The 24,628-nt window shown below is 44.5% G+C and overlaps 2 protein-coding genes across 11 annotated transcripts in view; both read left to right on the plus strand.

Moving 5' to 3' along the window:
* The window catches only part of LOC106750139 (segmentation protein cap'n'collar), a 119,948-nt gene extending 97,871 nt beyond the window's left edge, over positions 1-22,077 (plus strand). For 3 of the 5 annotated variants that reach the window (XM_014630251.1, XM_014630252.1, XM_014630253.1), the window contains exons 8-13: positions 19,513-19,804; positions 20,176-20,327; positions 20,427-20,603; positions 21,162-21,260; positions 21,363-21,727; positions 21,849-22,016. In XM_014630251.1, the coding sequence (XP_014485737.1) occupies positions 19,513-19,804; positions 20,176-20,327; positions 20,427-20,603; positions 21,162-21,260; positions 21,363-21,727; positions 21,849-22,016 (1,253 nt within the window). Of the gene's footprint in view, positions 1-19,512; positions 19,805-20,175; positions 20,328-20,426; positions 20,604-21,161; positions 21,261-21,362; positions 21,728-21,848 lie in introns of all 5 variants that reach the window. The other 2 variants (XM_014630250.1, XM_014630249.1) reach the window with 1 other exon arrangement.
* Positions 194-19,130, plus strand: LOC106750141. Of its 6 annotated transcripts, none has more exons than XM_014630260.1 (3): positions 194-1,009; positions 1,931-2,082; positions 18,968-19,130. In XM_014630260.1, exons 1-3 carry the CDS (start codon positions 944-946, stop codon positions 19,002-19,004), a joined length of 255 nt encoding a protein of 84 aa, XP_014485746.1. In that variant the 5' UTR covers positions 194-943; the 3' UTR covers positions 19,005-19,130. The 6 variants fall into 6 exon arrangements, with proteins under 6 accessions (XP_014485746.1, XP_014485747.1, XP_014485741.1 ...); XM_014630261.1 differs by having other exon boundaries at positions 194-952; XM_014630255.1 differs by having other exon boundaries at positions 195-1,009; positions 1,832-2,082.
* Positions 22,078-24,628: the final 2,551 nt, after the last annotated feature.

Here is a 24,628-nt window from a genome sequence, read left to right on the forward strand (position 1 = left end):
TTCTCTCATCGTTGTCATCTTCCGAAGGCTACATCTCAAAAACTAAGTTTTTTCAGACATATACATATATATATATATATATATTTTTTCGGATATATGTTTACTATGAGACTTTACTTATTTCTGAACATAGAATCTGCCCTGTAAGTTCGTCGGTAGAGTTCAGATACAATCTTTACATACAATATGCGATCATACAATCGACGTTCGAGAAAATCGTACAAAAAAACGTCACGATATAACTTCGTGGGACGATTTCACGCTCGCAATATTTCAGAAGATCGTCCCGGTGTTCGATTTTCGGGATTGCGACTTTTCGAAAGATGTTGCCCTTCTTTTCGAACCACGGGATCTTGATTTTTCGGAATCACGCATGCCCACCTCCGCGACTCGGCGTTTCGTATTGAGGTGACGCTCGATTCTCCCGCTATACTTAGTTTCACTTCTAGCGCTTCGGGGAAAGCGCGGAATATTTGGATCATCCTGTATACTATAACTATGACTAATCGCGATGGTCACACACGCGTCGGGCGATCACACATTTGCGCACCTCGCCACGCTCGCCGACGCGGACGAATCCTGAGAAGATCTTTTCGGCGCGGTGACTAAAGCGACGTGCGAAAGCGTAATTGCGCGCGCCATACGGAGCCGATTAGCATCCCGTGCGAGCGTCCACGTCGACTCGGCTCGTGTAATAGTACAACGCTCGCTCCCGTGCAACCGTGCGCGTTTTGCATCGAAGGACTCGATTAAACGACGAAAGTCGAACGGAAAAGGCCGACGGGAAAAAACAATATTCTGTCCCCCGGATAAGTGTACTGTCGTTCGTGAATATTCATGGCGCGTGAGTCAGCAACTTCGGAAAAATATCACGGCGCGCTTATCGATCGCCGTTGAGAATCCGTCTGTGCGTTTCTCCTACGCATGCTATGCACACTCGCGTATGGTGAAGGTGATTGAATGCTCGAGGCGCGGGAGAGGGAAACGTCAATCTAGCTTTAAGCCTTTGGTTCGTAGAAAAGGAAAGAGGGGGGAATCAGTGCAAGCGCACGGAAAACGAGAATTAGTTGTCCATATGATACATTGAAGAAAAAAGTGCCACATTTAAATGAATAATTATTTCGATAGATCCGAGCAACTTTTTACGTGGATCGAGTAAATGTTATTTGAACCTAGCATTTTTTGGTTACATTCAAGTGATATTTATTTGATCCAAATGAAAGTTACTTAAGCCAGGTAAAAATTTGCTCGCAACTATTGAATTATTTATTTAAACGTAATACTCCTTTTCCCAGTGTATAATTGAAATTCAGTTAGCAGACCTAGTTTTCAGCTGCGGAACTTAAAACCTGGGCGCAGGGGCAAAAAGAATTAGCTGAATTAATTAAACTTCAGTTGTATTATATGGACAGCTAATTTTTATCCGTGAGAGCTGGTTTTTAGTTGTGGAAGCTATATTTTTTCCGTGTAGGTCACTCAAGTCAAGTCACTCACTCAAGTTCTAAGTTTAACAGATCTACGCACAGGAGTCGTGTCATAAACAAGCATGTTTACCGTTAGATGTTAGAAAAAAATTGCATCTAAAAATATTGCAGCGATAAAATGAAAGTTTTCTTCCTCTTTTAACCGAGATAAATAAAGTTTTGCGTTTGTGTAAGAAAATCTTTTCGTTCTTCGATCGAATTTCTTAAAAAATGTTACCACATTACATAAACGATAAATAAACATGACGAAAGATATATTTTAAAGAAACACGCGGACTATCGAATTTAATATCATTTCACGGATAATTCGACAAATCATCCTTCTTTTTCAACGCGTGATCCGTTAGCAAAGATTAAAATTCGCAAAGATAAAATTAAGCGCAGAACGGCACGTACTGCCCTGGAGGTGGAATGTCGGGTGGGATGACAAGTCGCCGTATATACAGTGTGCTACGATGCGGATATGCTGCAATGACAATAATGAAAGACACATGTGTATTCTCGAAAGTGATCCGTCGGGTGTAACTTTGCCGTTCTGTGCCTCGATTGATTCCGAGGATGGGCCTGGACATCTCCACGGCGTTCAATCGTATCAACGGTAAGGACTGCTTGTCACCCTTTGCGACTCGACTTGCCGAGAATTTGCGAGCGCGCTTCCTGAGCAATTTCGAGATACATTCGACGTTATCACGAATGAAACATTCATAATTCATTACGTCGTTAACAAACGAGAAACCGACGTCGGTAAATCTTATGCATCGACTAAAAATATTCGGGATCGACAAGAATTTCGAGATATGAGACGAAACAGCGAAGCAGGCAAAATTAATATATAGGTTTAAAAAAAAAACCGCCTTTTTCAAATTTTCCTCGGGAAGAAATCGAAAAAAATCCGTGGAAAAATTGAGAAATCCGATTTTCCCCTTTTCTTCGTTCATCCGCGGGGAGAAACCGAAAAAAAAAGGACTTTTTTCGAGCCTTTAAAACTACAAGAATTAGTCGATTAAGCGAGAGAACTCAACATTTTCACGAGCGCTTAATACACAGCGCATTCGTGCGGAGCTACCCTGCTACGCACAACGAAGAAACATGTCCAAGGCCAAGAAGTAAAGGATAAATAACGCGAGTAGAATGTTCTGGCACGCTCTGTACATAATACACCGTTGACCGTCGTTTTTCAAACATTGGCTGCAGTCGCATTTAATTACAGCCGCGTAGCCGTCTGTAACGAGTAGGAAGGAAAAGACGATGGTACTTCATCGAAACGATTATGCGCGTCAGCTGATCCAGAGAGACAGTTACGATGCGTTATGCAAGCTCCTCCGCGCCAGCGATTCCCAACCAGTGGTTCGCGAAAGGACTTTCCGGCGGCAGATATTTCCTAATAATATCCGCCCGATTCTCGCGCGTGACCCGCGCCGGTGATCAAATCGCTCGCCCTTTCCGAAGAAGATGCGGATCTCGTAAATTTCCATGCGACACCGACGAAAGTATTCAAATCCACCGGATCTTAGGGGGAACTTTTGAAAAATGATCTCGGCCATCGTTCGTCGCGAGGATCCTCGCGAGATCCGGTCGGACGGGCGTCGCGTGGGGCCGGAAACCGCGCCCTCGAAAATCGGCAAGAATTGGGAACCACGTCGTTCCACGCCTACGTCGGAAAAAAGAGAAACGCATACGCGCGCCGCTAACGTAAACGCGCACAAGTAGTCGCGCGTGCATTCAGAGAGGCGACTGTTTGTCCGGAACATGATTTGCATCATTCACTTAGGCGATGAGTAATGAAGGAGAAGCGGCGGCGACTACGGCTGTGATGATTGTTGCAGAAGCGCGACGACTCACGCCGACTTCGTGCACGCGCGAACCAGCGGCCGAGCGGAGCCCAGAGATCGCGCGCGCACGTGCGCGTATGTCACAACCCGGCGAGTGAGTCATCTTCCTTCTTTCGCTTATTGCATCTCGTCGTCGTCGGTCCGATCGTAATAATAGAATGAAATTGATTCATCCGTGCGTCGACGGTGCATCTCTCTCGTCTTCGACGGGCGCGCGCAGGTTGACACTCGAAGTGTATCTGTCGATGATGCGTGTCGCGTCATCGATTCGTACGGACCGCCGACGTGATACTTTCGCGTATATAGCCGGCGAACAGGGAAGGGGGTCAGAATGTTGCAACGTTCGCGATGATATCGGAAACGAGCGTCGTTTTGTTTTTCCTCTGTTTGTCGGCCGGCCGGCTCGGACTGTTAACCCGACCTCCGACGAGTCTTAAATTACTTCCTCGGCTCTAAGAACTAATTATTTACGGACGTGTATGATCTCTCGTCCGCGTCTTTTTTTTTCTTAATCCGAAAAGGGGGAGAGATCGTGGAATTATTCGCCGGCGAAAGCCACGCAAACGTTTTCTGGGAATTTTCTTGAAAACAAACGCTCGAACAATCTTTGTGTGACGAAGAACGCATAAACATTTCACGTCACGTTCCAGCGGAAGTTCCAGCGAAATAAGGCTCTCTCTCTCTCTCTCTCTCTCTCTCTCTCTCTTTCGAAGGCTGTTTCTAAAATTAAAAGTGATACGAAGAATGCAACTCGATCTAACGTGCGCCGAATCGATTCGTCGTCGGCTTAAAACGAGGGAATTGTTTCGTTTTTATTTTATCACGGGGCGAAATTAAATTCAACGTCTTCGCGTCGATGTGTGTTTTCACTTCGCGCTCGCCGCATTGCGGTCGGCACTGTGGTAAATTTTTCTACTTCGACTTCGCGATTAGTCGTCATGTAACGCCATTACACGCAAAATATTTGTTACATCGTTTTACCGGTTATATTAAATATTCGTCTAGATTACGTAAGAAAAAGCTCCTCGAAGCGCGCGCGGAGGAATGAGCGAAAAATAATGCAACGTCGACGCGCGAGCGCACGGATACGGTGTTATCTTGCGATAGAAATTGCAGCTACTCGCGTTACAACTGCGAAATCACGCGATGAAAAATTCGCCTACCTCGGCGGAAGATTCGAAGCGAGCAGCGAGGCACTCTCGTGGAGCCCGCTTCTCGTGCGGGAATTTGTGTAACGTGAAATTTATTACACTGTTCTATATATATAGAAAATACATATACATGTATAGAAGAAAAAAACCGCAAAAAAGAGAAAAAAAACGAATGAATAACACGCAGGAAGTTACATCACGTCCTCGAGTAGAAATTGAACCTCGTGGGTGTCTAACCGCGAAGTAGCAAATTTGTGTCTAATGCAGCCAATAATATGACGCTCACTTCTCCCACAGTGGCTAGATAATGTCTAGATAATTAAGATAGTTGGTTAAACAGGAGAAATTACAGTCACGAGGTAAAAAAATATTAATTAGTTACCAGACAATAATATAGCTTTTGTAAGATTTATGTGAAATAACACGCCTTCAATTTTGATACCAATTGATTTTCTGCGTTTGCCGCGTTCTCTTTGGACGGCGCTGTAAGCGTCAATCTATCTTCCTTTGGCATGCAATAAAACAATAAAGATAGAATCATAAACATAGAAAGAGAGACTTAGTCTTGCATTCAGGCTGACTAGACATATTTCCACTTCGGCTCGCGCGACAACGTTTTCATATTTTTTTCTCAAATCCACCGCGACACTCCGCTCGTCAAATGTTCACTTTCGACTGGAAATTTATCGACCCCCGGCGACAAATGCGCATTACGTCTCGTCGCTGCGCGATGATGCACCATGGGACGAAGAAAACAAAAGAAAATTCATTTATCCATCGGATTATCCGACTACCTCGTCATAACTACCACGAGTTATCTCCTTAATCCCGCATCAATCGCTACATTGTCCCGTTGACACACGTCGCGCTCTCGCGCGACTGAAGTTTGTCCTGGCTTGACGAGCGAATGGACGAGCGAGCGTGCGGCCGGCCGGCTCGGAACCGGCTTGAGAGGATTTCGCGACCGTTCGATTCTGTCCGCCGGCCGATTCGCGATATAACGCGCCCGTTTAAATTCCATTTTGCCCGGCCGATTCAGCGGCGCGCGCTTAGAATTCAATCGGGTCGATTTGAATATCGGCTTATACCGCGCGTCGACGTGTCGCCGTTACCGGTTATTTCCTGAGCGGGCTTTTCTCGCGCGGAACCGCGAGTAGGGTCGGCGAAAGAGAGACCGGTATCACCGCGCGTTATCACCTACGTCGTATTCCTACGCTCCGATAATCGCCGTTTCCTGACCGCGACGACGAGGACAGCGCCAAGCGCCAAGACGGTGCACGCGCTAGAAGTCGACACGTGAGCCGACGTTGATCTACCTTCGTGCTCGCTTACACTCGCCGACCCTGACCGAGGGTACTGCTCTCGCAACCGGCTGCGAGCGTGGCTGCGATTTTTACAAAGCCTCTTCGTGGCTTGCAACCACGACAAATCCGCTTACCTGCCTGCCTACCTGCCCGCCCGTCGTCCTCCTCCCGCTCGCTTCGCGCTTATTTACCGTCATGCAAAATCGCGTCGGGAATTCGGAAGCGATGCTCATCGCTGCAACAATGTATCACGTATCGTCCTTGGATCTGATTGACCGTCGAATATTTTCGGATTACCGCGTCAGAGGCGTCAGACGGATGACGATATCGGTGAATTTTTAACGCTCGCGCATGGGGCGGCGATAGCGATCGGGATTTGTGACGCTCTCTCGCTGCGACGGTGAAACCGCTCTTCTTCATACGGTAGTAGTGGTATTGATTTTTTTCCCCAAGATACGGCGTTTGAGTACCAATGGGAGTTCACATTGGTACCAGCGAGATAAAAAAGTGACAACTGTGTTAGCCGGTGATTTTAAATATTCAGCCGGACAGGATGTGTTATCTTGCAGGCATGTTCGCCTGCATGACTTATGCTTATTCGTGCGCCTTGTTGAATATGTAGAAAACGTGATTAGTCACATTAGGATAAGCCACGTAGGACATGCTTAATGCAATGTGAACATGGACTGAGCGCGAAAATGATTAAAAGTTGCTCCTTGAGAATATGTCACCCTTGTCTTTTGTATTTTTGTACCTTTCGAAGCGGCGTTTCCAACTTTGCGTCGCTCGGTAGCACCTTGTTTATTCGATATCGTTTGGTGTTCAGTTAACAGTGTAGTACCTCACCGCATCCTTGTGTATCGTACTAATTTTTTCTCAGCCAGATAACTATTTTATCATGCATTTATGTATTTCGTCGCGGATATCGCGAAAATCAAGCGCGACGCCTCGCGCCGTACGACATCGTCGAGGAGAAGGAAAAACAGCGGCGCGGAAAATTTCGCACGTCCACCGCGACCGAAGTATCGACGTGACGAGCGATCGATTGATCGTCGTAAAACAAACGCGGGACTGTCGCATGCAGAAGAACCGAGGGAGATCCTGCGCGCGTTCGAGCAGTAACTAACTGCAGAGACTTCGAGTTCTTCAAGTAAGAGTCTGATCATCTTCGACTGTTCGATCGAAAATAACGTGTGGTTTGTCACTAAAATGTCTTTATCTACAAAGAGTGTCTACAATGCATCGAGTTCAAGTACATTTTTTTGAAGATACCTGTCCATTTATCTTATTACATATATAATATTATATATAAGTTCCACTTTATAGATAAGGAATAATATTTAATATATGATGAAGTAAATGTTTCTTTTATTGAAAATCAAATATTATTTCCTCTAAATAATACTATTTTTTTTTCCTATCAAGCAGCATGATTTGCTTAATATTAAATTGTGTCACTTACGTTAAATAAATCCAATCGAATTGCGTTGCTTGTATTAAAGAAACTCAAGTCAAACACGTACGCTAGACGGAAAAAAAGTCGGATCGAATTGATCGTGAGCGAACTTAACGCATTTCGATCGAAGAAAACAGAATTTCTGGCTATGTCCATACAGTACAAATGTTGAAAAAACATTCTAGAGACACCGCAGAGATGTTTGATATCTCTGGCACGTGTCTAGGACGTCTTTTGAACATTTATATAAATAGGAACCGAATTTGGATCGTGAAAGCCAGAAATTCTATTTCCTCCAACCAAAACATGTTTGGCCCATTCGCTGTCCGTCTAAATTTGCCCACATTTAACCACCAAACATTTTCTCTGTGTAAATCGAAAGAAACCTTTTTCTTTGTGTAGAGCCTATTTTGATCAAATAAGGAAGTAGATCAATCAGTAAAAAATCAGAGATGGTCGGACTCTTACTTGAAGGACTCGAGCCGCGGCTATCTCCACGGGCATCCCAATAAACACGAGCTTTTATCGCGTGCTGCCGATTATATTGAAACCACGTTTCTCCGCGCTCCGGGCGCGATAACGAGCTCATCTCTCCAGTCATCTCCGAGTGACGTCCATAATGAACGAAACCGCTAATTCGTCTCACAATCGCGGCCGTTCGCGTGACGATTATCGGCAAACTCCGCGAATGATGCTCCGTTCGATGCTGCGGGGGGGGGGGNCACTTTCGTAACATTATTTCGCCGGCGTCTTCGTAATGGAACATTCGGCGTGAATTCTTTTCAAATATTGACTCTGTTCGTCACCGTGGAAGCGCCGGCTGCTGCCTCGCGCGCTGCCGTTACTCGCATGCGTCACGCACATGTTCCCATCTGCGATATTTTAATCGACTCGAGAGATCTCGTATCGCCCAGGGTGATTATCGCTTCGGGCGAGTGAAACTCCCCCGGTTATGATTTTTCCGTGCCGCGCGAACGGTCACGTCATCGCGAGGAATGATCGATTTCGAAGGGAAATTATTCAATTGTGCAATGCTGTCGCCATCGACCATTTGATTACCATTTGATGTTTATTCGGTGCGATCGAGGCGTTTGCGTTGGTCCTTTTGCATTAATAATCGCCACATGTGAGCTGCGGAGTTGTGCTTTATCTCGATACGCAAATAGTGGTTAAGAAACGCGCGTGATTTTTGCAGAACCGTCAGAGTGTTCAAGAGTGCGGGATAATCGCTTCCCGTTACGGGTCAGTTGAACGATAAGTCATTCCTCCCGGAGAGTGGAATTCGCGCGACGCATTGCCTAACCGAGCGAAATGAAATTAATTGTAACAGCGGGTAGATAAAAGCGTTCGGTCGCTCGGCTTCGACGTCCGTGGAATTTTCGAAAGGAACCGTTCCGGAGAGGAGGCGCCCAAGGAGAGAGAGAGAGGGAGGGGGGAGACGTCGAGGTGGTCTCTGTCTCTTGGTGGATACCCGGGGTGAACTGTGTGTCGCACGATCGTCTCGTCCCGAAACAGAGTTCTGGATGGAAACATTACGCCGGCAGACCGCGACTCGAACTCGGAAACCGCACGGTTTATAAATAGTTTCGTTCACGACCGCATGTTCTTTATTATCGCTCGGCGAGGTTGGCGAACAGATATCACGTCCATGTTTGAGACGCTTAGTCACGCGACCTCGGGGACTTGAAAGGCTCTTCTACTAGTTCCTCCAATTAACTTGTGAAAAACACCGGCTGAGAGATGCCACGACGTCGGTAGTCGTCGCGTGCGTCGTTCTTGATATAAAACGGTGAGATAAAGATGAAAAAAGAGAGAGAGAGAGAGAGAGAGGGGAGATAAGAAGAGAAGCAGGAAAGAAACCGGATCTTCGCAATCTTCAAGCCCGAAATGCTCCATGCGTGCAAACACGACCGGCTATCCGTCACATCGATGATAAGACACTCGACAGATCTAGATAAACTTTCTATTCCGACACGCGAATTTCGATCATTTTGACTTGGTGGTTTTACGTCATAATTCAAACGGCAAGGTCCGCGAGAATCTTGCCGTTCACGCTTGCACCGAAATAACAATAGTGAGCTCCTGCGCTATCGAGCAGCGAGAGTAGCTTCTACGGACCTTGACGCGGTTCGGTGAAATTCTTCCTCCGTGGCAAATCGGTGTCGTACATTGGGAGTAATAAAGTGACCAGAAATAAAGTTATGAGATTCTTCCCGCGTGACAAAATATCAAAGGAAGCGCGTTTTAATTTCAAATGTCGTGATTTTTAAATAATAACTCGAATCGTTCTTATTTTAACGGTGGCGCAATCCGCTCCTGAAAATTCGCTGTAAAATCGGTGCTCGATGTAAGTTCATTCCCGCATCTCATTATAGATTTAATTTCATTTTTATACTAAACATAGAACGAAGTCTTTTTTGCGAATCGCTTAGCTTCTCGTGCTTCTTCGATCCGCGTGAGATTGCCGGAATCGCCATAACCGAATGACGGTTTAATTGAATTTCAAATTCGAAAGTCGATAAACGGGATTGTGTTTTTAATGTTACTATGTTTAAGTAGCGCGTACGAAGCGCACGTGTGTGTATTTGTAAAATGTAAATTGTTCAATTATTTCGCATATTCTCTTTAATCGTAGTGTGCAATGGGAACCAGAAAAATATTTGGGGTGAAATTGGGGTTAAATAGGACTTGTTTATGTTCCTCATTTAGGCCCGCATTAATAGTCGTTGCTTGAAACTTACCCCACGTGAGATACTCAGACTTGAATGTAGAGTTAGATTTGAATTTTCCGGTTAAATTTCACGATGCACGTGACATTGTATTTGTAATCGCGACTCAACTGAGAACAATTCAGATCTAACACTGAATTCAAATCTGGGTATCTCACTTGAGACGAGTTTTAATAACGACTGTTAATGCAAGCCTCAGAATCGTATGTTTGAGACATCACACTACCGATTACAGAATCTGCGTAGATTTTTCAACCAGAATTCAAAATTCTCTCGGGAAGTCGGACTGGGGAATCCCAGTTAGATTCCAAAGATTTGTATGCAGGAACTAGAAAGAGGGAGAACAAAGCAAACTGCTCGAGTATATCTTAGTTGAGGTAATTATGGTTTAGACCATTATCTCCCGCTCTGCAATTTTATCTGTAAAAAAGTAAGGAAGAGAACCATACAAAGCCCCGGAGTCCCGATTAATCCGAGCCGGCGGGAACTCGCCCGTAACGTAGAGCAATGCTTACATCGCTCTCTCGCAGAATGAGTTCGTGCGTCGATCGCGCGCCGCAATGTAACGCTGCTATTTGCGAGAGAGCCGTACCCTTACAAGCAGATAATCATCAAAAAGTCCTTCTAATTAGCATCTTAATTCGCTTCGCGAGACGCCCGTGCATTCTCTTGTTCCCTCTTTTTCTCTCTCTCTCTCGGAATAGTAGATCACTAGCTCGCACGTGGCAGCGGCGAAGGTTTACGCGCTCCACCCATTCGTCGCGCACCACGACGAGATATAATTACACGCATGCACGCGAAACAACCTCGCGATTTACACCCACGACGAACGGTGAAAGTACAAATGACCGCCGCCTGCATACTTATGCTGTTACGTTCTCCCGGAGGGAGAACTCTTACGCTCGCGCGCGATCACCGCGAGGAACCGCTCCGGCGTTACACACGTCCTGCATAATCCAAACGAGGCGCCGATCAGCTCCTTCCCCGATTCATATCGCCGACATTTCGAATCGACGTTTTAATGCTACTTCGACTTGCTCTCAAGGATAATTTGACTCTTACTTGGTCGAACTAATAAATGTATACTTTAACGATACTGAGGTTTATCAACCGCTCTAGAATTCCTTTAATTCTACTGACTGCATTTTAATGCCACCTCCAACGACCTATTCTTTGATAATGAAACAGCGAAGACGGAAATTTTAAACGTCACCGCACGGTAAAAAACATTTTGTACTTGTGTTGAAATCGGTCCGTGTTGAGATTTTTGCGTTTAACTTTTAACAGCAGCGTGTATTAATTTAACATATCGTGTTTATATTATATCAATGTATTTTGTGTCGAGTCGATATTTAACATGTGTGAGTGTACCTTGCGTTACGGTGATTATGATCTCGAGTCGAGATCGATTATGTACGTTACGCAATGTAACGTCGATCTAGCGGCGTAAAACTTTTCTGGACTGACGAACGTGACAAACTAATAACGGTAATGCACGGACTCGCGACTGTGTACCCCCTCTCTTTTTCCTTTTTTTCCTTCTGTCCCGTTTTTTCTTCAAGCACTCCGACTATTTTTTATGCAAACAATTCCGCGACGTGGAGAGTGTCGGAGAACTATCGTCGTTCTTTGTAGCCGCGGGGTCTTTGAGGTCGCATAATCCGAGGTCGATTTCGTTAGCAAGTTTAATCGAGCGACGGTAACGATCTTATTATTCTAGAATTAGAGTGTCCAGTATATGAAAGAAAGAGAGAAATAGAAAGAGAGGGTGGCGGGAGCAACGAATATCCTGTTTAAGTCCAAATAGTTCGAACTACTTAGCCGAACCTAATGCACGATGATACAACAAGTTTCAGTTTAGACGCGCTGATAAATCGATAATTACCGCGAGCCGTATCGCGCGCACGCTGCATATCACATGGAAATTTTCCGCACATGACGCGCCCGTTTATCACGAATGCGTGCGTCACAGAAGGAGAGTCGTTTTCAGAATCGACGATTTTCTGATAAAAAGAGAGACGCGAGTCTCGGATATCGTGCTGATTTCTACGTCGATACGAAGATATGAAAATACGTTTCTTGCGCCGGTTGTTTTTTTTTCCTCGATCAAACGCTGTTATTGTATTCAATCGATCGCCGGCATGGAAAATTGCACGTTTTGCATCACACGCCTTTTTTACTCCTCCCGTTTGTCGTGGAATACTGCGTTTCAAGGCTCGGAAAATGGTCCGATGAGAAATCAAGGATTCAAAGAGCAAAAAATAGGGAGTCATTCGGCGCAAAAAGCAATTATGCCGTATCGAAGTCGCGAGACAAAGATAAAGAGGGAGAGAGAGAGAGAGGAGGGGGAAGAGAAGATATAACACGACGGAGAAATAGATCGCGGGAAACTGACGATCGGCGATCGGGAACGGATCCGGTGATCTGTCGGCCGATCGATCGATCGTTCGTCACGCGCGCGATTTCAACTCTGCGGCGTGAAAAAACGCGAAAATCGCGGCGGCGATGACGAAATTACAATGACAATATTGCAATGATCCAGCGGCCGGCTGACGATGACGACGACGCTCCCACCATGGTCGCGGGCGCCGTCCAATGCCGCGGTGAAAAGTGAAGCTAGTCGCCTGCCTCTCCGGACGAGTGGTTACGCCCCGTGCAGGGTCAGCCTCGCGGGGTACGCGCCGCCGTGTAGTAGTTATGTTTACGCGCCGTTCGCGAGCGTACGTGGCTTTTAAACCTGAGCGAGACCGAATCACCGTCTCGTGTGTGTGTGTGTGTGCGTGCACGTATATCTGAAACCGCGAAGAAGTGCCACGGCTGCTTACACGTGTGTACGACGAACGAGGACGTCTCCGTAATACGAACGTCGTCACGTTATACGTGACCCGATCGACGAGCGTGATAAATCGGCCGCGAGGTGCAGCGCAATAAGTATATCGGACATTTCGCGTCAGGGACGCGCGCGCGAAGGACTTCGCGGAGGCGGCGACGGAGATCGAGGAAACACGTGCCCGCCGCCGGGATCGCCTCGTGTCGATCGGCGGCGCCGGCAAAATTCAAGATCACTGACGGAAATCGTGAATAAAACACGCCGCGAGTAATAATAATAATAATAATCGGAGGAGGGAGATAGAAAGAGAGAAAGAGAGAGGGAAAGAAGGAGGGAGCGTGTTACGCTGCGCGCGGCAGACACTCGACGCGTCGTGTTCTGACGTAGAGACCGCTGGGATCCCGCGCGTTTTCGTCGTGCATTTTATCGCGACAGCGCGTGCAACGCTCAATAGCGGGATTATCAGTTATAGTTTCGGCGTTCGTGCTGTCGCATTGCCGCCGCACCGACTGCGTGGCGGTGCTCCTACGCGTGCGACTGTTCCTCTCTCGTGCCCGGTTAGTCATGACAGAGAGAGAGAGAGAACACTTCTCCTTTTTCGCCCGCGACTGCTGACGCACTCGGAGGAACGGCTGTGAGGTGGATTTTTCCGCGAGGTACACTCCACTCTGTATCTATCATCGGCCATTCGAGTATCTCGCGAGAGAGAGAGAGGCGACACCGCGGCGTCCCGAGAAAAAGTGCGCGCCTCCGGTGGGTCCCCCGCGGCCGGCTTGTGTGTGTGTTGTGTTGGTTTGTCAGCCGCGGCACGTCGAGCATGCCGACGAGTTCCATTAGCCGATTAATATGCGCCAGCGTGAGAGTGCGCGGCGTAGATCCTCGATGGTTATTGTGAAAGAGAGAAAGGAACATCTGGCGTAGCCAGGCGAGGCGAAACACTTCTCGCGCGAGAAGCCGCGGAGAAGCCCCCCGACTTTTCCGCGCTTTTCCGATGCTACGTGTCGCCGTTGTGCTTCGTCCGGCCGCGCTCAAGATTCCGCTCGGACACTCTCAGTGATTTAGTGCGACGAGCAACTGTTCGATGCACGGGAGAGAACTTTGCTCCTCCCAGATGACGTTCTCTTGGTGTCGCGCGAGGATCGGGGCAGCGTGTGATCGTTGACACAATTGTCTCGTCGCGGCGAGAGGAGGCTCCCTTCAGCGGGGACTTTACGAGCGAGACTGTTGGGCTCTTCGATGAGCTTGAATGGCGACGATGGGAGTTATCGTGTATATTCCAAGTAGGTAATCTTTCCCGTCTCTCTCTCGCACGCACTTCGAATTCCCCGCGACGCGTGTGTCCGGCAAAAAGACGGGCCTCTGTTTTTGCCGTTTCTTGCGGCCGTCACGGGTTACGTTGTATCGCGAGGAAGAAACAAAATGGAATATCAGAAGGATAAATCGCAAAGAAATGAAGAGAGAGAGAGAGAGAGAGAGAGAGAGAGAGAGAGAGCATATCATAAACGGCGACTTTTTCGTGCTGGTTTGTACCGTTTGTTTCTTTTTTGAGCGAACCGAAACGATGCGCGCCATATGTTTAATTCGACCGCGTCGAAACTGAACGAATGTTCACACCGTGTGAATGAAGTCTGCAAAAAGTACGGGGTAAAGTTCAAGTTCGAATGTAACACGTGTGTTACGTTTTTTTACGGTGGTAAGTCGGTTCTGGAAAACTTATGATTATAAATAAACGGAAACGGGAAATATTGCTGGTTCTCTCTCTGCAACGTTTAGTCGGACTTGGAAAAACTCATCGAGATTTTCGAGGAAAATGAAAGATTACGAAAACTTTGGGTCCTGTAGATACGCGCAATCCCATTTGGAGTGAAAATCTCATTCCGAATGAATGAAAATACCGCCACTCTAACTTAGAACTTACTCGAAGAAATGTTGAAAGTAAGCACGCATCCAATTATATGGTGCAAAAAGAGATTGATGCACATCAGGAACGAAGTTTTTACAATCCAAGAATTTCCTTCGAAAATCCGGATGAATTTTTACAAGTCCAACTAACGTTATAAAGAGAAAACCAACGATATTTTCCGTGTCCACTTTTTTATAATCATAAATCTTTAGTATGCTGAGTATCTTGCAGCGCTGAATTTCACTCGTTTGAAGTGAGAACTCACTCCGGGCGAGTGAAAATTCCATCACTCTAACCTAGAACTCACTTCGAGAAATTTAGAGAGTTCACCAAGGAACGTTACTACAGCAAATTAATCTGATTTAACCTTCCAAAATAGTAATGTTGATTATTATTTGGCGCGCTACAGTTTACACTGTCACAGATATAGACTTTATACGCGTGCTAAGCCGGTACTTTTCTTCGACGCTATCGTTTACATAATTACAACCAAGGCAATTTAGCACGAATACGTAGTACTTGTTACCCATATCAAACGATAGGTGTAAATTAGACCATAGACGGTGTCGCCGTATTTTCCCGCTGCTTATCTACGCCGGCCGCGATGCGACGCGACGCGCGATATATCCGGTCTACAGAAGTGAACTATGAAAAGTGCAACGTCACTCGAATTTCCATTTCGCGATTATCGCATGTTTATCGACCCTGACTCGCATCTGGCCAGGAAGTCTGGAAGAAAAATACGAATATATAGTGCGCCTCCCAATCGTCGTTTTCGTGAAAGAAATAGCGCGGATACGTTGTTGCGTATTTACGTACTCCGGGTCGCATGATTATCGCGCGTCATCATCATCGCGATGACCACACAATGATAGCTCGATCGGAGATACACGATCCGTTCTTTTTAACTGAACCGACTAGATGAAACAAATCTACGCGCACCGAAGCAGGCAAATCTCGCTTCGTACGCTTCAATGTGTATGTGAATTTGTTGAGCTGATGCTGCCAGTTCAACCAAAAAGAACAAACCAATATTCGATCGTGGTGCGGACGTCAAATGAGATCATCTCGGGCGTGCAATTAGAGTGAGGCTTTTGCTCGAGTAAAAATAAGCGTTACATAATGCACGAACGGTGAATTAAGCGCGCCGACTCGGCTCGCGACCAGCTCGACAACGTGATAACAGTATCTTCGGTGTCATGCCGAGTCATGATAATTCGGTTACCTGGTGTATACACGTCTGCGCCGCGTCGTACAGATTGAATAAGGAATTATGCGAGGCGGTTTTGTAACTCTGCCGTGCGCACGCGGTAATGTAACGGGTCTCGCACGATGTGCGCGAGAAATGCGAATAACAAAATCGAAATCGCGCTCTCGTTCGCCACTCGAAGGCGGTGCACACCGCGGAGTGCCGAGGAAATAAATCATAAACCGTTGGCTTATACGAACGCGGGGTATTAACGAAGAAAGCCCGTGTACTATAAAGTCCTCGCTCTTAAGAAGGCTGCAAGGTGAAATGAGTAATAAGGATTTGATGATAAAACTTGCGCTATATGTGTACGTTGAAATATTATCTAACTGTTCGTACAATAAGAAGATTGAGAGATTCGAGAGCCGAGACATTTGCAACTAAAGTTAACATTTTTTATACTTCGAGAGATTAGTGTGCTATTTTTAATTTCTATTTGTAATACCTTGTGAACTACAAATTTTAATGACAAACTATAATATTAAAGAGTAATATGCAGACATTTGTATACAAATTTTAGAATTATTAACTATTTTGTTTTGAAAATACAATAGTGTAAAGTTCATAATTTAGAAGAAATTTGTTAATTTAAAATTGCTCAGAGAACCTCTCGGTAAAATTAAAGTCGCGGGACATCTTATATGTTACCTCAATTTCGTTTCAAATTAATTATTTATTATTTAGATAGAGTGAAATAAATGTATGGAAACTCAGTTTTACTTGACAAGTACTGAATTTATAAGCGGCCCTCTTGATACGCCACTGAAAATACGACACTGAACTTTACAATTTCCCTTAATGAATGTGAACATGAGGATACGTACAAGGAAAATTCAACGAGAAGGACGAAGATAATACCAAAGGGGAGAGGGAAACATTGCAAAAGCTGATAAGCCCTCGCGGTATTATGTACGCGATTCTAAGAAGAAGCTTATTGCATTATTTCAAATAGACGGAAATGCGGCATCTTTGTCGAACGTTCACTGTAGAAGCGCGCAATAAAGACAAAATGTGGTAAGAACTTTCCGATCTTTATGACATGAAGTATAATCTTTAATCCTGCGAAGTTTCATGAAATTTGTCACAGCCATGTCCGTTTGACTCTTCGTTTTGTCTCGTGGGTATAGTTTTAAAAAACCAATTTTTACTTTTTCACGAATTTTTTCGATTTCTTTCGCGGAAGAAATTGAAAACCCGTTTTTTCCTACCTTTCAACTAGTTAGGCCCGGTGACTAAACAAACGAAGCTGGTAATCAAATTTCAGTTGCATCAAATGGATAGTTAATTTTTAGCCTTGGAGGCTAAATCTTTTCTTCCGTGCACAAGGGATCACCCCGCCGAGGTCGCGCGCGCTCATCTTTTTCTCATTTACTCGTAAAAATTCGTACTTTCCGGAGACGGACGTGAAAACGCGAGGACAGGCGCGTTATTAACCGCAGAATGCGCAGGAGCGAATTTAAACGGACGCGGCGCGCGCTTCCTTCCTCGAAACTGATTACTAACAAGAACGGAAATCCGATGACTATCCGTCACCGTATGGTCCGATGGCACCCGGTCACGTTGCTTCTGAGAACAGAAACTGCATCAGCGGCGCATCGTTGCACCTTTGACGCGTATCTCGCGCCGATTAGGAAGGTGTGTTACGCGCGCTAACGAGAGAGCGACGAAGCGTAATATCACTTCGATGTGCGAACGAATAATAGTGCGCTAATTTATCGTCACCTTTATCCATTGGCTCGCGCCAATCGCGATAATGACGGATACGATGTACTGTATACATTATATGTTTATTGCTCGTGTTTCGGCCGAGGAAAACAAGATAAATTTAGGCCGGCCATCCAGCGATTATCGGCTTCCACGCTTGTTTCGCGTAGGAAAAAAAAAAGAAACACCATTCCCACGAGCAATTGCAAGCACGGTGCGCCTTGATCGCAAGCACAGTCGTCCCACCTCGTCAAGCAAACGCGAGCTTGAAGAGAAGAACGTCACGACGACAATCGACGCGATCTCAGTATTATCGACGGATAATTGACGGCTATCGGAGGGATAATAATTGTCAACAGACAACTGACAAAAATCTATTTACTCACTGTTGTAATCCGCGGCGGATCGATCGCCCGCTTGAAAATAACTTGGGAATTAATAGGTCAATGAAGAGAGAGTGAGAGAGAAAAAGCACGACGACGGTGTGACCGCGTCTCGCGGATCTACGTTCACGCGATATCGGCTGCAACGATGATGATAATACACTGATAACGGTACCTATGTGCCAACGTGTATTTTTCTTATGTGTTTACTCATCTTCCCGGCCTTATCTTCGTGCAATCAGGGGACTTTAAATGCAATTTGATATTAATAGGTATGTTTAACCAACGACACATCTGCACTCTCGATTACCTTGGATTATCGAGCTCCTTAGAGATGTATATTTAATATGACACGCGCGCTTAGTTATAAATTCTCGCGTCCGGTTAAATGAGAGAAATAACGTAATACCGATAAAAAGAAAAGATTACAAAACACGCGGGTTTGTTACATCAAGAAGCGATTTTTCTCAATTAAAACGACCGACGGGCGATCGTGAGCGTGCAAGCTGCCGCGCGATAAATTTCCACGTTTCTGTTTTTTTTTTCTTCAGTTTTCAGCATACAAACGAAGACCGTCGCGGCGCGCATTGCGTATATTGCTAATCGCGAAGCTTGCGCCGCGTTGTAAAAAGTTGCCGGTGTGCAAAAACCGGTTGCAGCAAATGTCATGTTTGCGAAGAAGTGTTTGCCGCGTATCGAAAGGTATCCGAATAGCGGCGCTATCGGAAATCGCGTTCGCGTTTCTCGCTGAAAAGTTTCTTGCTGCCGTGTTAAATTTGGTGTAAACACACACACACACACACACACACACACGACGCTCGCGACGGGAACACTGTGTGTCCTCGAGAAGTTTTCGCGCGAAATGCAGATGACGACGGCCTACTTCGAGATGCGTGTTTTGCGTGTTTTGCGCGAATACGCTTTTCACTATTGTGGACACAGAGCTACATTCGCGGGAGATAAGGAGAGCTCTCGGTGATTATATCGAACGTTAAGGACGTGTAAGAAACACTACGCGCCGGCCGAAAGTGTCGAGCCGAACCTGTTGTTGACAACGACGACGGCGAGCATCATGGTTAAACGATTCCGATGCAATACGTTACGTCAGAGGTACTTTTGCATGCATTTGCAATCATTACAATTTAATTTACAATTCATTTTCATTATGCAGATCTGCAATAAACAAGACGAACGGCTGTAGGCGCGCGCGATAAATCGCGAGGCAACGATATTATTATTTACGTCGGTCATTTTGATGTATATTTCCACAAATTAAAATCGACCCGTTGAGAAGCATCAATTCAACGGAATGTTAACGATAGAAAATATAGATAACGCGAAGATATCGTGTTAGATAAACTTTTTGAAATGTTTGCTCTCTTTAGTGCGTTATTTACATTAACGAGATAGATTAAATTGAGAATATATAGAATTATATATTGACACGTAGGTACATGTGTATCTTTTTTTTTTTTTAATTGTTTCAGGCATGTATACCATGCGCATGCTGGACAATGGTAACAACAATGCATCGGGGCCTAACAGCGGCGCGACTGCTCTACCGGGTGTGCAAACAGCCGGCGGCACAGCATCGACGGCTACCGGCGTCACGACTCTACCCGGCGTAGCCGACGAAAGGATGGACGCTTCGAGTGACAGCGCGGTCAGCAGTATGGGCAGCGAGCGCGTACCGTCCCTCTCGGACGGCGAATGGATGGAAACTGGATCCAACTCCAGCCATACCCAGGCTGACTCTCATTACAGCATGGATTACGCGAGGTATTAATTAATACTGCCGAAACGCCGCCATTGCCGTCGACGACTCTCAGCTCAAGAGAGAGAGTCGAGAAAAACAGCGCACGGTGCTCCCCCGGTCTCCTCTCTTTTCCTCTTTAATGAATCATAAATAATCCTGCGCCGAGATACAAACGACGACACGACGTGTGTGTGTGTGTGTGTGTGGGTATGTATATAGAAATGCGCCGTGTTTAGTTTTCACGGGCACAATGGTCTCTTTGTCTTCGAACCTTTGGAATAAACGTCGCTCGCTTTATTTCCATAATGCGCCGATGGTTGCCGATGTGTAGAATTCCACGCACGTTGCTCACTGCGACGCTTATTGACGATTTACCTTTAAACGTTATTTGCAGCAAATATCGCATGCCGTACGACTGCAGCTACTCGGTATCCGGGAGGAATACCGGCGGTTCTCCGCGATGTCAAACGGAACGGACCGTCGCGCCGGTCGCACAGAAGAAGCATCAAATGTTCGCCAAGCGATATTTCCAAGAGCAGAACACTTGTTAGTATTTCGAGACGATATATATCGGCCGCGCGATCCCCTTGCGGTGATGCCGATGGGATAACGCGATGCGGGGAATTTTAATTGCGGCTTTTCCAGGCTCACCTCTGGGTGCTACCGCACATCCAATCACTCCGATGAAGTACGAATACGACACCCACACGGTTGGCGCGGGTGCGCCGGGCAACGCGTATTCCGGACCGATCGAGGGCGCAGCCGGCCCGCAGCCAGAAATGAAATATAGTTGTAGCGTGGACTTCAGCCGTCATCAATCCGGTAAGAGAAACTTCTCTACGGTAGAAATCGATGAACGTCGTGTCGGTGTCCAGCTTTGGAGGTGGTAAATTTGTGTCTAACGCCGCTACTACACGGTAAAAAATATTTGTATTTATATTAAAATCGATCCTTGTTAAAATTTTCGCGTTAAATTTTTCTTTAATACGCACCACCCGCGCGGATTAATTTAATATATTATGTTTATCCTATCTCAATATGTTTTGCGTTGATATTCAATATGTGTAAATATTAAAATGATATTTTCAAGTGTTCAAATAACACTTTTTTTCAATGCCGATTAATATATTAATTTTGTATTAGTGTTTGACGTAATACTTGTGTTACTTTTCAACATATTCACTTTGCGTTAAATTAATGCAACATTTTTTTGTAGATTGTTTGGGACGTGTGAAATGTGTTAAATTTAATACAAAATTGTTTACCGTGTAGCTGGTAAAGTAACGCTCACTTCTCCTAGTGTCTAAATAATGGCTAAATAAGTAAGTTAGCTGATTAAACAAGAAACATTAAAAATCTGATCTTTCTTCTCAATTTTAGGGCGATCTGCAATAGAACATGTTCATCATAATCATACTTATCACCTACCCGCCGAAAGTTCGGGATCTCTCCAGCGTCCTATTTCGCGCGACAAGAAAGGTAAATTTCTACGCAGCATTCTTCAAGAATTATCGTTGATAATGCCTCCGAAGAGATGAGAATAAAGTCAGGTGTGATGTTGATAATTTACGCAAATTGCAGTTCGCAAGAGCGAAGCGGACGAACATCTGACGAGAGATGAGAAGAGAGCGAGAGCATTGAACGTACCAATCGCGGTCAGTGACATCATCAACCTTCCTATGGACGAGTTTAACGAACGTCTCAGTAAATACGATCTTAGCGAGGCCCAATTATCCCTAATACGCGACATTAGAAGACGCGGCAAGAATAAGGTCGCCGCGCAGAACTGTCGCAAACGCAAATTGGATCAAATCCTAAGTCTAGCCGACGAAGTAAAGGGGATGCGAGATCGCAAGATGTTGCTCGTGCGCGATCGTGATAGCATGCGCTTGGAGATACAGCGGGTGAAGGACAAGTTTAGCCAACTGTATCGTCATATTTTCCAGGTTGGTGTATTCGTTTTTGAAACATCTTATCTTGCGATTATTTTCGGACGAAACCTTGGTAAAAGTAACGTGTACAATGAGAAAGATCGTAACGATATATAATGTATAATTTACATTACAGTCCCTACGAGATCCAGATGGTAATCTGTATCACCCGTACGAGTACAGTCTTCAACAATCAGTGGATGGAAACATTCTGCTGGTTCGTAGAAACCAGTCGAACCCCCATCAGTCGCGGCAATCCTCGATGGAGCCGAAGACTAAGCCCGATCCTGAGCACAAGGAATGAAACTGTCGAAGGATCGTACACCAACATGATTGGTTATCGAAGAACTTATGTCATTCTTGGACGGAACAAGTGCGTCCAGAGCGCAGTGGAAGCGAACACGGTGCCGGGAACGACAGTGTTGGGCGTATAATAAAATATACATCGATATATTTACGAATGATACACACTCGGAATCGTCATGCTACATTCACGAATATTTGTCCAGCCGCCGGCTGGAAGCAAGGATCGTACGCATACCAGATTTATCACGCATAATTCTTGTCAGACGGAACTTATGACTAGACATTTGACACGTGCCTCTTGCACTGTGTCTCCGAAAATAAACAACGAAAATTCTTCGAGAATAATAGTACACGTACGAATCGCTGCTATATGTGATTCCCGGCAACGAAATTTTTTAATACATCTGGAGACTTCAGTAGAAAAAGAAGTAGGATCGCATTTTCAGCATCCTAGTGGTGGTTTCTTTCTTCTTTTTTCTTGTTCCAAGGTGATATTACAGTTTTCAGTTATACTTGTAGATCACTTGTGTCAATATAATTTTTACTTCTTCCGAAGAGCTGTCACACCCCGTGCGCGCTACCCCTCTTTCGTTTTCATAATCGAAGATTTCTTTTTATATCACGCAGTTGAGTAATGATTGTGCTCGTAATGTGTCTCCTTCGACTCTGGCCGATAAAAGGAATTACGAGTAACTTGATGTAACCGAATGAAACTGAAAGTTCCTGGAAATTTCATTAATTTCAAGTTATACGGAGCGATCTCAAGCACATTTTGAGTTCGTACACTGACATTAGCGATACATACTATATATTTCTTGTAAGAAGGTAATTGAAAGATTTTAGCTCTTTTTGCGACTGTCGAAACCGATCGCTACTTGTCCGCAGCGTTGATAAAAGTTTTCAATTTACCGACACATAAATGACTCGGACATAAACATTCGTTGAACCACGCACGAGAACTATTGTGTCACCGCAATTGAAGCAATTCTAAATTAATCTCTTATTCCAATACTACTCTTCCTGCTTCACACGTAAAATACGCTTGTTAACTTCTTGAAGTACATATACGTAAAACGTGTAACTCCGATACACGTGCAGTGATACGCTATAAATTTACAAGGTTCATTATACTTTTTTTTTCTTTTTTTTTTTATATTTGTGAGAGAGAAAGGTTTTCATCGCGTTTCGATGTGATTGTTTCTATCTATGAATACAATATATATATATATATATATATATATATATNTGTATCGCTCTCATATATATAAATATATATAAGAGTGACGATTCCATTGAAACGTACCTATCCAATGATTTCAATCGATCGATTGCAATTATTGCTAGGAAGTATACTTAATTACCAAAATTATGACACTCTGATAGCTCGCCGTGGCGAGCGAGATGCTGAGTAAATTAAATACGTTGCGCGCGTGTCGACGCGAGAACACGAAAACACGCACGCGCATATGTATTATTAAATAATCCTTGTTGCGTTATGATCTTAGAGAATACGTGTCGTTTTTCGATGAAGCGCTTATACTTCTGAGAGCGGTAGCGCCGTGAATGTATAATGCAAAATTGTAACTGCATTTAATTGAGGAAGAAGTAAGGGTGCAGCGAGACAAAAGGCAAATGCTTGAGACATTTGGTGGGATACAGCGAACTTGCAGTAACTAATCTCCGAACCGTTTTGTGTTCCATGTAGAGTGCTGCTTAAACGGACTTTGAAATTTCATTCTGTTTTTCAGATAAATCACGCAAGCGACACCTTGTAATATATATTAATATGATGTATCAACGTACACGTGTACTGAGATAATCATCAATATGCGTGTACGCTGATATAATAATATATAGAAAATAAGAGTATGTGAATATATTTACTGCGACGAGCTGTAATGCTACAATATTAAGAATAGCATTCGTTGAAATACGAACAAACGTAATATAAAAACACATATTTTTATAAAATAAAAAAATGAGAAATGTTCAGGTATTTCACATTTGCCTTTTTATGTATATATTAATGTAGCTAGTATAATTTTCTATAAATATTATATATATTATATATATATGATATATATATATATATATAAATAAAAGATAAATGTATGTATTTATGTATATGTACTTGTATATATAAATACATATACACGAAGAGTAATAATAAAAATATATGTTATAATGTTATAAAAAAAAAAAAACGAATGAAAACGCAGTTTATGTCGGCAATTATTAATAATCAGCTCCTTATTAACATTTACATACGCGATTGTATTCATACTATTGGGTGTAGGATGCCTTTTACGTATTGTACTTAGCGAGCGGAGATCTCATTATCGGCAAACCTTTCTAAAAAAACAAGACTAATTTATAAGAACTCTGTTCGTCTACTGTACAAACAATTTGGACTTGCACAAGCTTGCAAGTCCAATCGCAGTCAAGATCTCCTTCTGTCATTAAATTTCTATATTGTATAAATAAAGCTGAATAAAAACCTCTGGGAAAAGTATCGTATCGGTTCGATGTTATTTCCCTTGATTTAATTTAATTGACGTGTATTTGTGTATTGAACTTTGCATGCCTGCGTTCAGCAGAGAAAATAGCTGA

The sequence above is a fragment of the Dinoponera quadriceps genome, unplaced genomic scaffold (assembly GCF_001313825.1).
Source record: "Dinoponera quadriceps isolate SergipeBrazil2010 unplaced genomic scaffold, ASM131382v1 scaffold4585, whole genome shotgun sequence".
NCBI classification, from domain to species: Eukaryota; Metazoa; Arthropoda; class Insecta; order Hymenoptera; family Formicidae; genus Dinoponera; species Dinoponera quadriceps.